Source organism: Pygocentrus nattereri, chromosome 19, assembly GCF_015220715.1.
Source record: "Pygocentrus nattereri isolate fPygNat1 chromosome 19, fPygNat1.pri, whole genome shotgun sequence".
NCBI classification, from domain to species: domain Eukaryota; kingdom Metazoa; phylum Chordata; class Actinopteri; order Characiformes; family Serrasalmidae; genus Pygocentrus; species Pygocentrus nattereri.
The window spans coordinates 36,981,493-37,003,681 of record NC_051229.1 but is presented as its reverse complement, the minus strand read 5'-3'; the positions used below and the strand labels follow the sequence as shown (position 1 = coordinate 37,003,681).

The window sequence follows — 22,189 nt, the reverse complement described above, 5'->3', positions numbered from 1 at the left end:
AGTCGGTCACTTTTGTCACTGTGCCTTTAAGTTATTGAGCTCTGCTCTGATTGGTCGCCTCGTTCAGCTCCTTTTCTCAGTGAGGTTCTTCTTAACAGCTACACATCCTTTCAGACCCAGAGCACTGAGTCATCTTCTCACAGTGGAAGGATGGACAGAAAAATCTTCAGATTTGAAGCAGCTTGATTTTCTCCTCTCTCTAAGCTTTAAGTGCTGCTTATCTGATGGGGGCAGTGTTGGTGTCTACCAGGTCTTCCAGGTGGTTGTTAGGAGCCTCATTTTTTTTTCTGTAGGTTTCTAGAAGTTGTACATGAAGTGTGGTCTTTGCCTTTTGCACAGTACCGTTTAACCGAAACCGACTCCTTGATATGCAATACTTTAACATTGCTGCTCTATTTAGTACCAACTTCAGGTTGTTTATTCATATGTTTGTGTATATTTGACAGTAAACATTGTACAAGATTCATCATAAAGCAAAAGGAAGACTCAAAGCAGCAAATCCATTTATTTTTTTTCCTCCTTTTTCTACATTTAATATTGATGAAAACAAGGCCCTGTACAGTCCACTTCAGTGAGTACAATAACAATTATTTTACAATTTTTACACATTGAGACATGGTTCTCCAGAAGTTCCTTCTTTTGCTAGAAGAAAAAAAAGGAAAAAAAAAAAAAAACCATCTTAAAGAACTGCATTGGAAGGACCCCCTACAAAAAAAGCTAATATTTAAATTTTACATTTGGCCATGCCAAATCTTGGGACAAAAAAAAAAAAAAAAAAAAAAAAAAACAACTAAAAGAGACATCCAACCAACTTCTTTAATAAACCTTGAAAAAGTTATTCCACCCCTCTTCAAAAAGGCATGCTCTGAAAGCAACTATGGCTCTTTGATACCCAACAACACCCACCTCCGTTTTAAAATCCTCTGCAGGCAGCTGATAGTGTTAAACAACCTGTACAACCGAAATGGTGCGACAGACTACGAACACGTTTACACTGACATGGAGAGGGGAAAAAAAAAAAAAAGCTTAAACAAAAACAAAAAAAAAAAGAAATCTGGGAAGGTGCGCGCATTTCACTGTGAGCTGAAAGGTCTTCGGGAGCCGTCCCACGCTGGAACGCATCACTTTTATTTGGGCACTTCTGTTGGATGTCTAGGTCAGGTTTATAGGCTTCCGCGCGACTCTCATCACAGTTCTCTCACAGAGACAGACACCTCGTCTACCAGCCCGGAGCCGAATTTCATCCAGCTCCATGGGGGGCTTTGGAAGGCTTTTGTGTGAATCGCTAAGAGCTATTTAAAACGAGTCCACACGGAAGGTTAAAGGTTAACTTCGCAGTTTTCCCCAGTAACGATGGAAAAAAAAAAAAAAACAAACAAAAAAACAACCTCCCACTTCATGCGCATGACCAAGTCCCAAAAATAATGCTTGCTCTCTCTCTCTCTCTCTCTCTCTCACTCACTTTCACTCTCTCTTTCACTCCACACCAGGTTTTCGTTTGAAATTCACGCCACGTTTATGCTACGTAAGTGTACACTTTGCGGTCTTCTGGCGTTCTTGCCAAGTATTCCCTCTCAATAAGTCCTTCAATGCGCTTTTTAATGACCACTGGACTTGGGAGGAACCGTGCCCGCAACTGCTGAGTGACCTGCATAGAAAGAAAAGAGAACGTTTCAGTCTGACGCAGCACAACCAGTACAACTTTACATGCAGTCATATGTAGCTACCAAATTTTTTAGTTTGTTTACTAGATTCAATTTCAATATGATGACATTTTCCAAATACATCACAGTATTTGATATTCTACATTAATAATTTGCATTAATAACAATGAGCCCTTGCTTCCAAAGAACTGCCCTTCGATGGTCGAAGGATGTCTCAGGTTTAAACTGACTCCAATGGCTAACAATACAAATGTAAATAAATAAATAAAAACGAATCGAGTAGCCAACGGTGAAGCATCTCCAGCTCTAATAAACGAAAAATTCAAAACAAAGTTTCTGGCTCCAACTTTAAAAGAACTTGGTGGGAGCAGCGTTTCCTGATGCAGTGGTGAGGGCGGGAAGAGCAGTGCTGTGACGCAAACAGGAAATCCACCGTCTCATTTCGGTTCAGGCTTCATGAGTCTAAGCAGCCTTTGTAGGCAGCATCCTACGAAGTATCCAACCCCTGAATCAGGACACACTGAATTTGATTGTGTCTGGCTCAACCCAATAGCTGGGACTCCCTCCATCACCACAGCTACCAAGCTGGCAGGGTCAAGGCACGAGATGTTGGCAATAGGATGCCCATCTTGGCTAGCGCTGAGCAGAGTGATGGGGGAGAGTGACTGAGCAAGCCAGATGGAGGCGGTATCGCAGGGGATTGAACTTACAACCTCCCAGCAACAGAGCCGACCCAGTTTCTCCTCTCAGTTGCCCACAGCATGTTTTAACTGAGATTTTGTTCTCTTTTCTTAAAATTACACCAAAGGGAACCTCAATTCTGAAATTCTGTCACTCCACGTCCTCATTCTAGTATTAAAATACTGGAGTTGAATCTCAAGAACGTAAACGGACATCTTGTCTCAGAAAGATGGACTCAGAAACTGTTCTTGAGACCAGCTGAGTGCAATGCTGCTGTCTGCATTAACCAGGAACGTAATCTTTGCTCTACTATCATTGATCAGTCCTTGCTCTGCATGTTGAAATCTGTTTGCTGCCTCTTCAGGATCTCACTGATCTTTCCAGGATGGCTTAATTGGGTATCATCTGTTCGGTGAAGTTCACTGGTTTTAATATCAAACATAACATCTACTCTCAGGGTATTATCACATATAATGAGCTACACCAAATATTAAGGTTTTTGCCCAACCCCCTTGGATATTTTAAGTGTTTATGTAATATTTCGAGGTCTAATACAAGTGTCTGTATTTTACTGCCAAAGCTTTTGCATATTTTGAAAAAACGGTGGGCAGCTTGGGTTACGGCACAGCATTAATTACAAATAAAATAAAAACATTTTTCTCTGGCCCACAGATCTGATGAGATTTTTTAATACGGTCCTTTTACTGGTTGAGCTTGACGCCACTGTTCTGAAGTCTCTCTCACTGCAGTCATTTCAGGTAACAGACTCCAACAGTAACACTACACAAGCAACCTTCAGACATTCAGCACATCTTGGCGGAAAAACATGGGAGAAAAGACAGTAAACTTGCAAGTTCCCAAATTAGTGTAGTGTAAAGCAGTTATTAACCTCTGCTACTAGCACATTGTGCTGCATCTTCTTTCTGGACTTCATGATGCGGACGATTGCTGCTTCGATCTCATGCTTCCTGTCGTCATCAACTTTCTGCCGTGTCTCTTTCCTCTCAGGGTCCGATTCGCCCTGCTTAGCAGCAACTGTGGAATCATGAGAAAAGCATGGAGTGAGAAAGGTTTGGCGCATTGAAATTCAAAAACCAAGCGATCGAAATAACGATGGATAAACAATCCTGAGCTTGTGGCCTCATTATAAATATTGCATCATAAATACTGCTTTGGAAAAGTAAGCAGAAGTACAAAAGGTAAAAAAAAAGAAAATAAATAAATAAATAAATATATGCATCTACATATATTTACACATATCTTCGATATGCACTCACACAATATACATTACAATACTCGTACTCATGCTGCTGTGGTTCATGCTGCTGTTATTTGCACCTTCTATTTATTGTTTGTTATTTTTGGGAGTTAACTGGGACCGTGAGTACAATGTTTCGTTCCACCTCATTTACCACATGTGATGAGAAAGAGAGATAAGGCTTTATTGTCAATCTCGCTCTCTCTCCATCTCTCTAATAATAATAATCATTAAAAGGTTTTGATAAGATGGAAAAGACATTAAAAGGCACAAGTGACAAAAAAAAATTCTTAAAACTAAATTCCAATCTGACTAATTATATATATCTCTTTGTAAGAAAACATGCAGTTGGTCGGTGCTTTTTAAGAACCGATGTTATCCACAATACGCTGTGATGTAGTTTGTCACACTAGTGATAAAATATCATGGAACTGCCCTCCTGGATGAGCTTGAAAGACGTGTTTTATGTTATAATGCATTGAGCTTCAAAACATATTTCAGAGTTCTATTAGGCCTCACCACATTTCTGTGGCATGTCTATATGTGGGACTCTCTTTTCCTGCTTTAACCCAACTAGGTCAAAATATTAAGTGCAAAACGTGTGACTCTGACCTGATATTGGCAGCTTTTACTTCAGACTTACATTCTTGGCAAAGGCAGACAAGAGCAAGTTTGAATCATAAAGCATCAAAAATATTAATATAGACTAAAAGCTGCAAGTTCTTGCACACTATCAATCTGTTTAAACATCAAATTAACTCCTTAAACTGTAACAGATCTTATCTACAGAATTTGCACATTAGTTTCACATTAGTTACTGAATAATTTACAATAATGACTGCATTTGAAGTGTAATGTCTGTGGTGGGCCAAGAAAAAAGAAAACAATATACAAACAAAAACATTATTCAGTACCTACTGTAAGTTTCAGAGGTTACTAGAAATGTGTCTGATAACATTCCACTACATTTTGTTACTAAAATATTTCAAATATAAAAATTTAAAAGGAAAATATGAATTTAATAAAGTTACATAAAGCCCTAAAATACGTTTGTTCTCTAACTGGATGAAAGGGCGGGGTTGTGGCAACTTTCTGTCAGGACAAATTCAAAGCCTTCACAGACCAAGTTTTTAAAATGATACGCCTCGACTATTTTCAACAACAAACCACGTTCTAAGGATTGAATACAAGAGTATAATCTGTCTATCTTTACCTGTTTGAATCTTTACTCTGTGCAGTTTGGAGGTGAACTGGTCATTGACAGTGAATACGTGGCCGTTCTCTATCTCCTTTGATTTGGGCTCCTTAGTGAGGACGCGTTGGGTGGGTTTCCCACACGCAAGAGACTGCAGTGCCCGCACCAGCTCTCGCTCCGGGATGTCCGTCTCCTGCTGGATCTCCTGCAGAGACAGAAGGAAAGCGTATGAGAGAGGAGGTGATTTACTTTTGGGGAAACTGACTCCTGATGTTACGTCTGAATACCTCAAACGTCGACTTTTCTCTGTTGTTGAAGAGCATCAAGATGGTCATCTGGAAAGTGGACACCTGCAGAATATGCTTTCTGGTGTTGGAGCCGGTCACCTGGGCGCCACCTACACCCACGTCAGAGCCATCCTCCTGGTGAGGAAGACGAAGATGAAGATGAAAGAAGTTAACAGAAATCAACATTAGGGCTGCAGATTTAACATAAATCAATTTTTTTATTTCAGGATTTCTAAAATTTCAGGTTTAAGAGAAATTTGAGATTTCAGATTAAATCAACTAACAAACAATGTGCAAAAATAATTTAAAACCACTAGCAGATTTTAGGTCAGTCGTTCAGCTGTTCTAAGCCTCAGAGCAAAAACACACAATAAGTCAATAAGTCTTAACAAATGCAGAAGAAATAAAAAAATTAACAAGCTTGCAGCTAAAAATAAAACTTACTTTACAATCAACAAACAAATGAATAAAACTGTAATAAAATCAAATGTCTTTGTTTTACTGTTTTGTAAAAATTGTTTTCTTAAAAGTCTAAGGCCCAATCCCATTTCTTATTTTTACCCCTACTCCTAGTTCTCGAGTGCCTTCGAACGGAGTCACAAGGGGTAGTGGTTAAAATCTTCCCTCTGAAATGGGAGCCTCAAATAAAAAGAGCATCACTTCATTAACAGCTACTAACACTGCCCTGCCCGTCTGCAGTGAAGTTCAGCTCCTCACTGCTGGGCTTTAGTTACATTTAGGGCATCATATGCCTTCAAAGAGTGGGGGAGGGGCAATTATTTATTATCACCCATCCCTAATTGTTCAGTGATATGAAGCTGAAGTCAGATATTCACCAGCCTCTTGTTCAAATTTTCCCATTCCACCTTAAATGGTGCAGCAGTTAATGTAACATTTAAGGTGGAACAGGTAATTTAGCTAGCTAGCTACTGAGACATCAGAAAACTATTAGCAATTTTTATGCTTGTTATGAAGAAAAGGACCAAAATACAGTGAAATAGCATTAAACTAAGATCAAACAATTCTCACATTTACGAGCATCTTTGTCTCTTGTTCAGCATCTCGTCGGTTTTTCTTTTTTTTCCCCCACTTTGTTTGGACTGTGCCTCTGCAAACCTTTGGAGGGTCTTGTAGCCCTAACACTTTTCCCTACTCCTCTATCACAACAACAGTCAGGACACCCTACCCCTAGATGTGAACGTCGCAAAACAGAGGCTAAGGGGTGAAATAGGATTGGGCCTAGATGGTAATATGTTTTATTTACTCCTAAAAGATAGAAAATCACAAAAAACTGAATTGCAAAGCATGCAGACTTGGCTTCTGGCTCTCTCCTGATGCGATTATCATGCAAATATCCAACAGGAGCTCATGTCCACAACCCTCTAAACATTGGGGGACAGTTTTCAAAATGATGTTAAGAATCACAGTTAAGGTTAAAAAGCATAGAAGCTAAAAATAACATAGAAAGTGGGTCTAAGTTGCAGTAGACCATATGTGTATGGTGGTTGGTGTAGTGTAGTGGGTAACACCTCTACCTTCTACGCTGTAGACTGGGGTTCAATCCCCACCTGGGCAAACACCCTACACTATACCAATAAGAGTCCTTGGGCAAGACTCCTAACTCCTAACACCTTCGCCTACCTCTGTAAAAATGATCGAAATTGTAAGTCGCTCTGGATAACAGCGTCAGCCAAATGCTGTAAATGTAAATGTAATGTAAATGTATGTGCGCAGGGTGAGCGAGAGGGGTAACACAATTGACCATCCTCTTTTGTTTTTATTATTACAATAAAATATCAAGCTAATTACTATTGGATAATCACCCAGGTCTATCAGTCACTGATACCTTTTTGATTGGCCCGTAGAAAGTGGCATTGAGGTCTGCAGAGCCCATGTGGTGCTGCAGTGTGAGCTGCCTGCCGCTGTGCTTGGCCAAATAAAACCTAAAGAAACCCAGAGAGAATCAATCAATGTGCCTCATACAGAACCTCACTCTCCACAGTCTCTACTGCTTCCCTTTAATTAAAAATTATAATTAATTCTATAAGACAGGAACAATTTCCTTTCCAGTTACAACACTGGTGCCATACCTTCTAAACACCTCGAATGCGTGTCGTGGTGATGGAGGAATATTACACTTGGGCGTGGCCGACTGAGTGGGCCAGTAACCTGTCGTCAGCACCCTAACGGTGAGGTCAACACCACCCAAGGAGACCTAGAAAGAAAGAAAATGACATCATTATTCAGCAATCATCCTTCAGAATACCAATAAAATATAAATTAATATCTTCTTTCAAGCTGGGATTTCTTTGCAGTGCCTTTTCTGTTGTACATCATTACTTGGATGAGCTCAGCAGTGAGAAAATGCGCTTTTTCTTACCCCCGTTGACTGTAGATGCTGGCGGAACTCATCCATGGTTGTGTTTGAGATGCTCATGTCCCTGAACATGCCTTCCAATTTGGACGTGAACTGACAGCCGCACTCCGTCTGCAAAACAGCACACAGCCAGAGGGATATCTAGTCAGATTTACAGTGCAGAAATGGCCTTTTTCTTATTTATTTACAAATCAGAACAGCCATTAAGTCCAAGTTATTCATTTTTCGGCATCACAAGAAACAACAGAAAACATTAACAGACAATTACAGAAAAGCCTACATTAAACAGAATATCAGATTTCTGAGTATTTAGTGCGTCCACTCCCATTTGCCTTTATTATATCTTTCATTCTTCCCAAGAACCTGCAAAGATAAGCTTTCCACACCTCCAAAGTTCAGCCTTTGAAGCTGGTTGATGATTTTCTAATCAAACATATTCAGTGACGTTGAGGACTGGATTCTGGGGTGGTCAGTCCATTGTTCAGCGTCTTCTCCTTTTCTCAGTGAGGTTCTTCTTGGTCAGCTACACGTCCTTTCAGAGCCACAGCGCTGAGTGGTCTTCTCACAGTGGAAGGATGAACAGAAACACCTGTGGATGTTTTCAGATCTGAAGCAGCTTGATCTTCTCCTCTCTCTAAGAGATGAAAGCTGTAAGTGCTGTTTATCTGATGGGGGCAGTTTTGGTGTCTACCAGGTCTTCCAGGTGGTTGCCTCATTTTTGGAAGCTGCTATTTTTCCTACTTATTACCGTTTGACTGTCTCCTTCCTTTCCCAAGTGGATTACCTCATATCTGTTCTCCCCAGAAACATCCCTCTGACAAATTTGAACTTAATGGCTGCTTTGACTGTAAATTAATTAAATGAAGGACGTATGTGGATGTCTGTCGCTCAAATGACATCACTATCACGTATTCCAGGAAGCGGTGCTGGCACCAAACCATGGTTTTTGTAGTTCAACTGTACCTTAATTTTTAGTTATGTGGCAAAATATGTTGATATTACACTGTATTTGTAGCTACTGTGTTTATATAGTTCACCAATGTTCAAGTGTTATGTGATTTTCAATCTTTCATCAAAAATGCCGGGGAAATGAATAGTGATTCAAAGCGTTTTGACTCAGCAATGACAGTTCTGCACTTTCCCTCCACACAGTTCAGCACAACAGTGCATAAGAACGGTCAGAACATGCCTTCAGCTTTGAGATCATGTTCTTCTCAGAGTCGTCAGAGACGCTCTTGTTGGTGAGAAGCCTTCTGGCCAGGTGCTGTTTGTAATAGCGCTCAAACACATCCTTCTCTTGCATGAACCTGAACAACACCATGGCTTTATCCAGGATGGACTCCACTTCTTGTTCTGTCAACTAAGGGAGACAGAAAGAGAGAAAGGTCTGAGAACACTGTTGATACCTTTTCTGCAGTAAATATATATAAACCCTAAAGGCACTGTACTTACCTATGCAGTATAATAGTGGTTTATAACTAGAGATGCATAGATACGGGAACTGTATGTAATGCCTATATCTAATATTTATATTTATCTTTGCAAGTGGAAGGATAAAAGCAGGTCCGCAAGAGTGTTACTAAACTTAACATACTTTTTCAGATGTATCATTATTTTATCATTCTCTCTCTCTCTCTAATATATATATAATATATAATATAATATAGTAGAACATATACACATACACACACACACACCGATCAGGCATAACATTATGATCCTTGTTTCTACGCTCACTGTCCATTTTATCAGCTCCACTTACTATACAGGGTCACTTCGTAGTTCTACAGTTACAGACTGTAGTCCATCTGTTTCTCTGATACTTTGTTAGCCCCCCTTTTACCCTGTTCTTCAGTGGTCAGGACCCCCCATGGACCCTCACAGAGCAGGTACTATTTGGATGGTGGATCATTTACAGCACTGCAGTAACACTGACGTAATGGTGGTGTGATAGTGTGTGTTGTGCTGGTCTGAGCGGATCAGACACAGCAGTGCTGCTGGAGTTTTTAAACACCTCAGTGTCACTGCTGGACTGAGAACAGTCCACCAATGGGGATAAAGTATGCAGAGAAACAGACGGACTACAGTCTGTAATTGAAGAACTACACAGTGCACCTATATTAAGTGGAACTGATAAAATGGACATTGAGCATAGAAACAAGGAGGCAGTCATAATGTTACCCACACACATACATATATAGCCATTTTAATTAATATTCACAACCACCACTACATATGTCTTATGAGGGTGTGATGTGTATGTCTGTATGTACACAGCGTGAGTCAAAAGTCACAGGACACCATTTTATTTTATTTTTTTATGCTGTCACAAGCCTCGATGATGCGGTGCACATTTTTTAAGATGACCTCAGAGATAAAAATCAATGAAATAAAAAATAAAATAAAACAAAACATGTCCTGTGACTTTTGACTCACCCTGTATATGTACACACATACAGTGGTGGAATAAAAGAACAGTAGCTTGGTCATCATCTTTACTTAACCACAAGGAAGTGGTTTAGTCTTAGTTTATTCTGCATCAATAAAAGATATGACAGGTGGGCGCTGGCCAGATTCAGAGGAAAGCGGTGACTCACTCCTTTCACGCCCTTCTTCAGCTTGTCATCGATGAAGAGCGAGAGGTACTCGGGCGAGCGGGGGTTCAGGTTGAGGAAGTATTCAAAGTCACCAGCTATGGTCTGCTTGAACAGGCGATCATTGTTGAAGGACTCTTGCAGGAAGCGGTCGAAGCGAGACTTCAGGTCCAGTAAGCCCTGTTTTAGAGAGAGAGAGAGAAAAAAAAAAAAAAAAAAAAAAAAAAGAGATATCTTTAAGAAACTGGATCGGCCAGCTCTACATGCAAAAGCTAAACTCAGGAGAACATTCAAAATTGGAGACAATTCCCTAAGACTTAGCTTCCTATAATAAGTCCTTTGGCTTGGTTGCTTATACCTGGATGTAGTCCACAGGATTCTTGCCCTCTCCCTCCTCAGACACCAGAGCCTTGCCCTGCTCCCGCAGGTAGCAGCTCATGCACTCACACATAGTCTTCAGACCATTTGGCACCCTGCTGAACAGCTTATACATACACGCCAGGTCTACAGAAAAACAAAACAAACAGCATCATAATACCTCAACAGAACTAATTATTTCAGTCGCTTGTTAACACAAATAGCTAATCAGCCAATCAATGGCCGCAACTCAATGCATTTAGGCCTGTAGAGGTAGTCAAGACAACTTGCTGAAGTGCAGACCGAGCATCAGAACGGGGAAGAAAGGGGATTTAAGCGACTTTGAACGTGGCGTGGTTGTTGGTGCCAGACGGGCTGGTCTGAGTATTTCAGAAACTGCTGATCTGCTGGGATTTTCACGCACAACCATCTCTAGGGTTCACAGAGAACGGTCCGAAAAAGAGGAAACATCCAGTGAGCGGTCAGTTGTGTGGACGAAAATGCCTTGTTGATGTGAGAGGTCAGAGGAGAACGGGCAGACTGGTTCCAGATGATAGAAAGGCAACAGGAACTCAAATAACCAACCAGAATCTCTGAGGAACGTTTCCAACACCTTGTTGAAAGTCTGGCACGAAGAATTAAGACAGTTCTGAAGGCAAAAGAGGGTCCAACCTTTTACTACTGTACCTAATAAAGTGGCCAGTGAGTATAGTTTACTTTGAAATAACATCTTCAAAATCATTTTGATGACGCGCTGACTTATAATAGGAAGAACTGCCACTCCAAGCCTGGAACGCCTGTTATAGTGCTATGTAACTTTGGAGGAGCAGACCGCTCGCAAAAATTCTTTCTGGCATAAACGTTAGCTGTATTGATCTGACCTCACAGCTAATGCGAAAACAACGAAAATCCAACAGCCGAGTGTTCATCCCTGCCAATGTTACATATCAAAGATGTGATGTAAGATGTAACCTTATCTGTGTCGTCCCTATCTCATGGAGTTTTGTAGTTTTTCCGGATGACAAAAGTGATCTAATCTCAGTCTCGTTTCAGGCAAGCCTGCAAAGAAATACATTCATCTCACACCAAAAAGTTTCTTCAGTGTTTATCAGTCTCATGCCAAATATACTTTAAACAGTTACAATCTCTTGTAAAATTACTCTTGACATGGTTTTTTCTCTTCCGATGTTGTCTTTGCCTGTGCTGTACCAAATTCCTTACAGGCAGAATTCCACTCCCTTTCGCATGTATGCGCATCAGTTTACACTCAGTATCTCCCATAATTGCAAATGTATTTGGTGCGTCCATATGTCTGCATGCACACAGAGGGGAGTCGGATTTTGTATTCTTCAAATCGTTAAAAGCGGTCCATGAGGGCACGCTTAAAGTGCGTTCTGTATTTATGACTGTGGCGTAAAAGTGAAACACAACGCAATACCAATTTCTCATAATTCATTCATAATGCTAATAAACACTTATCCATAGCAAAATCATATTAAATTTTCACTGTCAAATACTTTAATTAGGACATAACTGCAATAAATGTGATTTCAAAAATATCTTCTGATCTTCTGATGTATCTTTAAGAATGACTCATCATTAAAATACTCATGGCAGTGACATCTTGCTGGCAATATACGCTAAAAAATGGTCTGATGTGTGCAAATATTACCAAATAATTAGATCTTTAATAAAATCAAAACAAACTCTTGTTTGCAGGTTCTTTTCTCATGACTATCTTGCACTATGAGACTCATTTTGAGTTGTAAAACACGAGTGAAAACATCAGAAGGCCTCCAGTCACTCCAGAGCTCTGACCTGGAAATATTGTCTGAGGCAAGCAAACTGGCTGCTAAATCAAGCTAAAAATCATGTATAGTAGGTGGAGTTGGGTGTTATAATGGCAATACGGTATAACCAGGTATTTAAAAATGATTACAGAAAAATACAGCATGTTGTATGTATTTCAGATGTAGTTCAGATGTGGAATAGAAATTTGACATGTTCCACCCATTTATGTTTTAGTGGAGGCATTTATGTTTTTAGTGCTATTGACAGAAAGATGGGAAATCAGTGCTGCTGCTGCTAGAAAGATGGGAACAATCAGGGACAGGGATAAAAAGTCTGAAAAACTGAGCATGATAGCAACTCAAAAGCTCCACTAACCACAGAACATGCTTGATTTGGGCTTTCTAACACTAGTCATTTGACTCTGCGACCTCTAAAGCATTAGTCCCACACACCACAGAACAGGTTCAATTTAGCTTTGTCATTTCAACACCAGCCACTTGACCTTTACTCTCTCAGACATTAGTTTTCATCATCTACACTTGTGTCAGTAGAGCAGCACTCAGTCAGAGTCAAACCTATACTGTGCTGTGTGCCACTGTTTGTAGCCTGCTGAGCTGCTTGAATTCACTCGCTGAGACATGAATCATCATTATCTAAACCAGTGTTGGTGCTGTAATTAGACAGAATCCAACATGTCCTGTGGTAAACACTGTTCTGTGATCAACTAGTAGATGGGTCTCAGAATCCAGTTGATATTTGCAGATATCAAGTACTTTACCATGGCTTTAAATGTGGTTCAACCAGATTTTAAAACCAGAAATAATGGAGATTTTGCTGGGTGATGTCGCTAACAAATAATGGAAGCTCATAAACAGCAGCACCAGGACATTTTTGAATGGACACTACGGATTCACCAGTGGGTTGAATCTCACTTCCCTGGACGGGGGCGGGGGCCACGGGGTAAAGTACAAAACACAATGGATAATAATTGAGGCGTTTGCTAAGTGACGTTTAAACACTGCAGTAGGGAAGAAAGTGCAGAAGTTGAGACAGACTGGAACTAAATCCCCCTGGATCAGCATTACAAAGAAATATAATACTTACTTCAGGAGTGTTTATATATATATATATATATATACACACATATTTAAAAAAAAAAACTGATGATGTAAGAATGATCAGACATTTAACTCAGTAACCCAGCTCTTCTGAATACTGGCCAAATCTAAACTTCTGTCTGATACCAATATTATTCTTTAGCAAATATCTGGCGATCTACTGATATGATACTGACATGACTGTGCATACCTACTAAAAAGTCTTCTTTATATGAAATGTTGAACATATTACTGATAGTAGCATCAGTGTGTATATGAGGTAAACAGCTTAAACATAACCCTATGAAAGAACCTGGTTCTGTTTAAACTGAGGGACTGACAAATACATTTTCATGATTGTGTGACCAAAAACTAAAATTCTGATGAAATCATTTGAATATATAAAGACAGGCTATTGAAAGCTTTGACTCTTAAGTGCATGTGTCTGCTAACTGAATGCAGTTGGAGTAAGAAGAAGAAGAAGAAGAAAAAAACCCAAAAAAACGTACAACATCATTTTAAGATACCAGGTTTCTGACTTAAGAGTCAAACACACACACACACACACACTTTGGGGGTTGGGTGCTGGAGCCTATCCCAGCGGTCAAGAGTCAAACAACGAAACAGTAAAATAAAAAAAACCACCGAAAGCCACAAGTAGACCGTACCTTCTGTCTTTCCGTTCTTGAGCATGTGGACAAGGCCCGAGTTCTCCATTTCAACGATGGTCTTCATGTGCTTGGAGATGAGTTCCCGTTCCACCACCTTTACGATGGGCTCTTCCGTTGATTTATCCAGACAGTGCATCACTCGCTCGATCTCTTCGTTTATCCGCGCCTCGACTTTCTTTATGTACACACTTGCGCTGTTCTCTGCCAGAAACTTCTGACTCTCCATCTGACGACACAGAAAAGACAAAGACTGAAAAACTATTCGGAGAACGTTCAGAAACTCCATGATCAAATCATTATCCAGGAGACCGAATTATATGTGACACTATTCGAGAAGTCTCTACAAACCTGGAAGAACTCTGCAGACATTTCTAAGAATGGAGCCTCAAAGTCCTCTTCATAAACTGACCGGCCTTCGAGGCCTAAGATCATTAACATCTGGCAAGCGTTACGTATGGCCCCCCTGATAAAGGAAAAACATTTACTTCAAATTTAGCAGGTGCTGCAGTGATTAATCATAAAAAATTAGAAGAATAATTTAGCGAAAGATTTGGTCTATTATAGATTACTCATCAACATGGTTCAATGCTCACTTCTGTTTTTCTGTCATTAATTTGAGTTTTAGAATTTTGAGGTACTGCAACAAGTGAAGAACAGAGGATGTTTATGAGCAGAGTAAAGTTTTTCTGCAGTTAGATGCATCACATAACATGCTTTTATCTGTATTTCAATGCCTGGATGTTGTGGATGGCGAATAACTGAAATACAGACAGTTTATTAGCAGCTATCATTGCTTTTTTTGTTGACATGCCCCCAACTTGGAAACTCAGGGTTTATTGAAAAATCCAAGTTTCCCACTAAAAGAATATGATATTGCGCTGGCGTCCATCTGCACTCATCTCAAAAATCCATAATGGAAAAAAGCAATGACTTAAACCAGGCACTGTGTGATTTTAGAAATCTTACTGAGACTTAGTCTCTTTCTGAGACTTACATACTCAAACTGTACATCAACACTCGGTCCGACTGACACGAAGCGACATGGGTGCGCTGTCTGAATCTCACATGGCTCCCTGCTCCCTACATAGTGCACCATATAGTAAAGCTGTTCCTACACCTGTAAAGTGCATCACATGTAATAAAAAGCCTTCTGAGATTCAGCCACGTGCACACTGGAAAAACAGTGCACTATTTTGGCGTAGAAGCCAGATTCAGCCCTTGACAAACTGCTACATCAGCTTTGTTAACTTATGCCACACTGAAGCTGAAGTTGTGGTCTACAAACAGCTCTATGAAGATAAAAAATATTAAGTGACCCTTATTAGTCCCACAATGAGGAAATTTCACCTCCACATTTAACCCATCCATGCAGTGAAACACCACATATACAGTAGTGAACACACTAGCCCTATCCGCAGCACCTGGGTAGCAGTGAGCTGTTAGGTGCCTTGCTCAAGGGAGCCCCCGTCGTCGATCGAACTGGCAACCTTCTGGCCACAAGGGTGGTTCCCTAACCTCCAGCCCACAAGTGTCCCCAAAAGAAACTGCTCGCGTGGCTGATGGTCAGTGGCCGGGGGCAAAGTCAGCATATACAGACGCCGGTGCCTCAAATGTGAACTTTTTTTTGCCTCCGTGAAGGAGTTGTGGTGGTGACTGTGTGTGATTTTGGGTGCAACTTTGAGAAATCGTTTCGTCAGGCTGCTCAGACTGTGAGACAACTGACCAAAATTTCTGACGTCAGAAATCAATCCGATCATCCAACTGCTCCACTGGAACTCGTTTGCACAGTTAATTGGGCACCGTTTCCCCTCTCACACCGCACGTCAAATAACGGCCAATAAATTTGAAATTCAGCTCGATCAAAAAAATCAGTGGGTTCCAACCAAATCGGGCCTAAAAACAAACTAAAATCGCAAAGTGCATGCCTGGCTTTAGGGATGTGGTTTGTCTGATGCTAACTGGTGGGATATAAGCTTAGCTTCAATACTAAAAATAAAGAAGCAAACTTTAGACACAAAACATGTTTTCACTTTTAAAGTTAACTGGGAAAATTGGAACTATTTCTCAAAATAGCTCAAACATGTGTATTAATACCCTCTCTGTCTCATTAAAACAACACAATACGTAATCCATTACAAACTCAACTAAACCGCGTCCGATGTTGCTGAAAGGTAATTTCAGGATCTTTTTCAGCATTGGATCTCACCTGTCCACCACCTCTCCCTTCCTCTCCCGGGCAATCATATCTAGTAGCGTTTGTCTGAGGTGGTCCCGAATGCAGCCGTAACGGACCACCTGGTCCCGGAAAATGATGAGACCTAAATTATAGACATTTTCCACGTTGTTCTGCTGCACATACACTCGGTCCTGTGGGGAGAGGGCAAGAGAGAGGAAGAGAGAGCCATGACCCTCATTGTTCCATTTCATCAAAACAAAAGACCACATGGCAGCTACTGAGAGGACCTCACCATGTACATCAAGATATCTCGGATCATCACCATAGCTGTCTGGTGGTCGTTCCAGGCTTGGTTCAAAGTTTGAAGGAAGTTGTTGTTCAGGGAGTTTAGTACATCATCCCGCACCTTCAAAAAAATAAGGATTATGTAGATCAAAAAAAACAAAAAAAACAATCCACGCAACGTATGTACAAAAGAATCCAGTGAACTCAGCTACTTTAAGGTCACACATTGCTGACACAGCTTGTTGTATAATCTCCATAAAGCCCCCAGCACTGGGCTGTAATGCAGTGGAGCTGTGTTTTCTGGAGTTCCATCCAATACCTTTTGGGATGAGCTGGAGTGATCCAGAACTGACCACCCAACATCGGTGTCTGATACGGACCCTAATTTTGGCCAATTTTTATAACTGATAACTGCAACCACTCGAAATCTGAATTATAAAACAGCTGGTTCCGGGTCTGAAATCTGCTTGGCTAAGCCACATTCAAAACTGTGGTAAAATACCTGAAATCCACACACATCAGCTGAATTCTGAGACATTAAAAAGTAGAAACTCAGGAACTAAATTCACCTGAGAATATACCTAAGAAATATACAGGGAGATTCAAAAAGATTCATCTGATTACAAAGCACTATATTTTCACAACCATGAGGCGCCTAGGAACCAATTACAATCCAATTGAAAGAGGGGGTCACAGAGTTTCTAACTGGGTCTCCTCAGTCTGAGAGGAGATGAGACCCCTGAGCAGAAAGCGTTCTGCGTTCTCCACTTCAATAAGAGTGAATGTCATAACTGTGCAGCGTGATTTTCGTGGACTGTGAAGCTCCAACAGCTCAGAGCGTTCCTTCGTTGGTCCACGACACTGCGCGATCTCCGAAACCGCACTAAAACAGTGAGTGAAGCGACACCCGACATGCTCAATCAAGTATGGGATGAGTTTGACTACAGTGTTGATGTCATCCGTACAGCTGGAGGAGGTTCAGACTGAGACCTTGTAGAATTACCTAATAAACTTCATGCTCATTTAAACCATATACAGTTTACTGCGTTGATCTGTAATGATTTACAAGAAAAATAAATCAATTTGAAACCAAACTGAAACCTTTTTGGCTCACCCTGTATAACATGTACTTCTATATATTTAACCCTCAACAAAGTTAAAACAATCAGATATTTTAGCTCAGAATCCCAGACTCACCTAAACGTCCTGCTCTACTGGGATGAAATAAATACATCAATCAGTTTAAAATATTGGCCAAATTTAAACTTCTGCGCCATTCTTATATTATTCTTTAGTGAATATCTGCCGAAATCAATATGATTTTGATATTATTGCGCCTACCTATTAAAAAGTCATCTTTGTATGGAATGCATGTACATCAGAGTGTATAGGAAGTAAACAGCTTTAAACATACCATACAAAAGAACCCAGTTCTGTTTAAACCATGGGGCAAAAACTAATTGATGACGTAACAAACATAAGGACATGCTACTGACAGCTTTTTATTCTATAATACACAAAATTGCTATGACCATTTCTAGCTTGGGATCAGTAAACCTCACTAGCTCTACAAAGTCGTCGTCGTCCACCAAGTCCTTCTATATAACTTTATTGATTAAAAAATTCCCAAATTGATCAGCACACCTGCATATTAAAACCAAAACTATTGTTTTGTTATTTTAACCTACAGCAATGGTTGCAACATCTAGTGTAAAACCCTTACAGAAAAGCAGAGGCTGTTACTGCAATGCGGGACTAACTCCCTATGAATACCCTTATTTTTTTGGATTCTCCCAAATTTAGTCATCTCCAATTCCACCTAGTAGTTAGGACTCCCCCAATCACACCAAGTTATCAACACTAGGAGGGCAAAAGGCTAACGCAGACTTCCTCCGAGACCTGTGAAACGCCACCGCATCTTTCCGAACTGCCGCTCACGCAACGCTATTGGACAGTCGAACGTGCTCAGACGAAAGCGTGATGGGGGAGCAGGAGGGGGCCATCCTACCCACCCAGAGAGAGCGAGGCCAATTGTGTTGTCTTGAACTCCCGGCTACGGACGGCTGTAGCATCACCAGGGAGCGAACTCACGATCTCCTGATGATACCTCCAACGCTTAGATGTTTGCACTGTGCCACTCAGGAGCCCTTATACTCTTCATTTGAGGAGGAGCAGGTATCTACAAATTTATGGACATACGGTGTGTTCCAAATGCATTTTCCACCACACACGAAAATCATATCTCCGGATCCTACAGGGTCAAAAGAAGGACCTTCTGTAAACTACATTTCACAGATGAGGCAGTACCATATCTGCTCCCGCTGATGAGGCAGGTCCGATGCACCTGCAGAACTGCTTAATGCAACTTTTAAAACTCACGTGGAGGATCGTTTTTCATCTAACTGAGCTCAAACACTGCTCCCTGCTCCGGTCTCTTACTTTGTTGATGAGGTGCTCAGTGACGACCTCCCGCAGGCCTGTGTACAGCTTCTCGCCGTGTTTGTGCAGCACCATGGTGTAAGCATTCCTGTACAGCTCCTCGAAGCTCAGGCCACTGTTGTTCTTCCGCTGGATCTCCTGGATGGCGTTCTTGAGGAGGTCCCAGATGTTGTTGACGTACTTCTCGTCCATCGTCATCTGAGAGAGAGAGAGAGAGAGAGAGAGAGAGAGAGAGAGAGAGAGAGATAAATAAGCTACATACATATACATACTTTTGCTGTTGTCAGAAGAAGGCCTTGTATTGCCAAGACAGTAACTTTACAGGAGAAGGGAAAAACATACTTCATGTTTAATGTAAGTTAGTGGGACCAGAATTTTGTCAGTGTCATTTTGGGCTGTTTATGTTGGTCCATCCTTCATGAAATTTAGACACAATGTGAAGGGCAACAAACCATGTCAGACTATGTCAAAAACTGACTCTCAGCACTCATGAGCACTCATTCACTCACTCAGCACTGAATGAGCACTCATTCTCAGCAGGGCAGCAACACTGATATGGTGGTGGTGTGTTAGTGTGCGTTGTGCTGGTATGAGTGAATCAGACACAGCAATGCCCATTTTCTTTTGTGCAATTTATATATCCTCTCCAATATTTCACAGCAATGTCAACATATGTCACCTGAGATCTTCAGATTGTTTTGATATGCAAGTTTTCTTTCTGGAAAATTGCTTTCTGTCTGGTTGGCCACTACTAAGCATGACTAAGCACAAAACACCACCAGCATGACTTCATTAACTTTATTAAAGCTTTAAAAGGGATCGTCACCATTTGGGGCATTTTCACACTTCTTTCTGCATAAATAAATTGCTGAGATGTAAATAAAGTCATTTGGAAGGTTTGAAGTGAAAGTTCAAATTTCTTTACAGTGGTAGGGACAGGAACCAGGAGCCGAGATGTCAACATTGCTAGTATGTTGATGATGCCAAAATAGTAGTAGATCTAAAAGAGAATATGGAATTGTGGTTGAATTCTAAGGTTGTGATATGGCAGGAAAACATCATGATACTGAGTGTTATCAGCCCAGCCCAGCGCCAATCTAACCTACATGTTATGAAACTCGGACTTTTCACAAATTTTTGTAAACAAAGTCATTCAGAGCGGTTTGGTGTGAAACGGTTCGCTGTAGAGGCTCAGCTTTCTTTACGGTGACAGGAACCAGGGGTCACCACCTCTACAACCCATATGTCTGTGTATATATTATACACACACACACACACATACTATATTTTACTTACTATCCAAAACCACCATTGAACCTACACATGTCTTCTGAGCTTCTATGTGGAATGGGATGTTGACGATAAAATAGTCATAAATCTTAAATTTTCCTTTGGGTTCTATTTTGCCTTACAACACCCTGCATGTACCACATTTCAAGCCAAAACTTCATCACAAAGCCATCATAAAATAATGTCTCAGACATCAGGCACCATATACCTAACCATTTCATGAAATAGCTGTCTGTGAGGGAGCTTTTACAGGTGGACGTCTGGTTCCTATCACCACCAGTGTGAACTGTTCTGACCCGGCAAGTTTCTCTAGAACAGAGCGTTTCACACCAAATCGCACCAACCTCTGAACCACTTTGGTTACATCTCAAACGTTTAATTACTTACCTAAGTAACCTAACTAGGTTTTTCGAGAATTAAACCACTCAGAATGTCTTTGTTTACCTCTTAATGGTTTTAATATGCGGACATTTGACACAGTTTGGTGGAATTCCCATTTAAACACCACCTGATCTTGTGATACATTTGGAAAATATCATGATACTGAGTGCCATCGATACGGCCCTAATCTAATCTAATCTGCTCGTTCCCAACAACTTCTGTTAGCAAACGATATGATTCTACTGGCAAAGCTGCTGACATAGCACACAGCTAATGAAGGGCTAATGAATTGTTCGTAGATTCTTAACAGGTTATGACTTTGCTTCGTTAACTTTATCAGCTAAATCACGCAATAATTAACACCGAAACACCCAAAGCTAACTGTCAGTTAGCTAACGGACCTAGAAGTCTCCGAACTGCGTACGTTAGCTAAGATAAGCTAAGCTAACCAAACCAAACCTCCCAGATAAGCTGTTCATCTAGTTACGTTTACCGGTAGCTAACAAGCCGGACTTATAAAAGTCAGACCTGATTATTTGCGTTTCATTTCCACACAAGTTGAAGGGAACTTGTATATGACCTTCGTGAAAACAGCAGCTAATGGACTAGCCGCCGTTAGCTTTTCATTTTAATCCCCCCGTTCCACCTTAAGAGGTGCTGCGGTTACATTCTGGCGCCCCGGTTCGCCGAATGCAACCGCTGCACCATTTAAGGTGGAACGGGCGAAATTCGAATAAGAAGCTGGCGAATAGGAAGACAAAAACAAATGAGGGCTAAACATATTAACGTTGACCTCTATATGGGGCGAGTAAGGGCTGTGAAAAGGCTCTACAGCCAATGACTTTGGATAATATAGCTTTCATAATTCTGTAACTCTGGATTGGTGACAACATAACAACATTAGCGCAGCCTGGTTGAGAGCTCACAGGCCTTCAGCGTCAAAGACTGGATCCTCGGTGCTCGAGTGAAGGCCTTGCCCGTCGCAATGCCTCGCTGCCGGTCGGTACTCACAGGAAAGGCTCGTATCCTCATCTTGGTGTCCTTTTTGGTGCCGCCTTTGCTGAGATTTGACATGTTTGCCTGCCTCCCCGGTGTTCTTCTCCCTCCGCGTTCACATGAAAGTCTAGTCCTGGTAAAGGGGGTAGAGGAGTAAGTCCGTGGAGCTGCTGATCAGCCTCCACTTGACCTGCTTTAACAGTGGACGATCCCAGGAGTTCGGGACTTGTTGACAAGCGCCTCGGCTCTGCTGCTCTCCAATGATGGCGGACACTCACTGCTAGACAGGGTTGCCAGATTGCTTTTAGCTACAGTTTCCAGCTAGAATATGTAGAAAACACACCAAAATGCACAGAAAAACGCCCAGAAGTACACCAAATGGTCATTCTAATCATAATAGGAACCTATAGAAAATGCAGATTGAGCATGGTATTTAAGGTGGTTGCAAAGGTGTTAAAAAGTGGTTGCTATGGTATTCCAGGTAGTTACTAGGGTGTTGCAAGGGGTTTGCTAGAGTATCCCAAGTGGTTGCTAATGGTACCTTACATGATCAATAAAGTGTCGCTAATGGGCTTGTATCATAAGCTGGGTGCACAACCCTTTGCACCCCATTAATTCTTTAATGTGGTGCAAATCTTTCATTTTTGACT

The 22,189-nt window shown here is 41.1% G+C and overlaps 1 protein-coding gene across 1 annotated transcript; it reads right to left on the bottom strand.

Annotated features, from left to right (window-relative positions):
* Positions 1–486: 486 nt before the first annotated feature.
* Positions 487–21,821, bottom strand: cul3b (cullin 3b). The gene is made up of 16 exons (XM_017691873.2): positions 21,555–21,821; positions 18,873–19,070; positions 16,441–16,554; positions 16,179–16,339; positions 14,321–14,435; positions 13,970–14,198; positions 10,415–10,560; positions 10,060–10,236; positions 8,652–8,822; positions 7,466–7,573; positions 7,176–7,300; positions 6,932–7,028; positions 5,086–5,220; positions 4,817–5,003; positions 3,235–3,380; positions 487–1,648 (listed from the first exon to the last, which is right to left on the bottom strand). Exons 1-16 carry the CDS (start codon positions 21,615–21,617, stop codon positions 1,517–1,519), a joined length of 2,304 nt encoding a protein of 767 aa, XP_017547362.1. The 5' UTR covers positions 21,618–21,821; the 3' UTR covers positions 487–1,516.
* Between the last annotated feature and the right edge of the window lie 368 nt (positions 21,822–22,189).

Excerpts from the sequence above, each read along its gene's own strand:
- cul3b (XM_017691873.2), bottom strand. The coding sequence starts at position 21,617 with ATGTCAAATCTCAGCAAAGGCGGCACCAAAAAGGACACCAAGATGAGG. Across the intron at positions 19,071-21,554 it reads TGAGGATACGAGCCTTTCCT|ATGACGATGGACGAGAAGTA; the intron begins GTGAGTACCGAC and ends TCTCTCTCTCAG. Across the intron at positions 7,574-8,651 it reads ACATGATCTCAAAGCTGAAG|ACGGAGTGCGGCTGTCAGTT; the intron begins GCATGTTCTGAC and ends GCTGTTTTGCAG.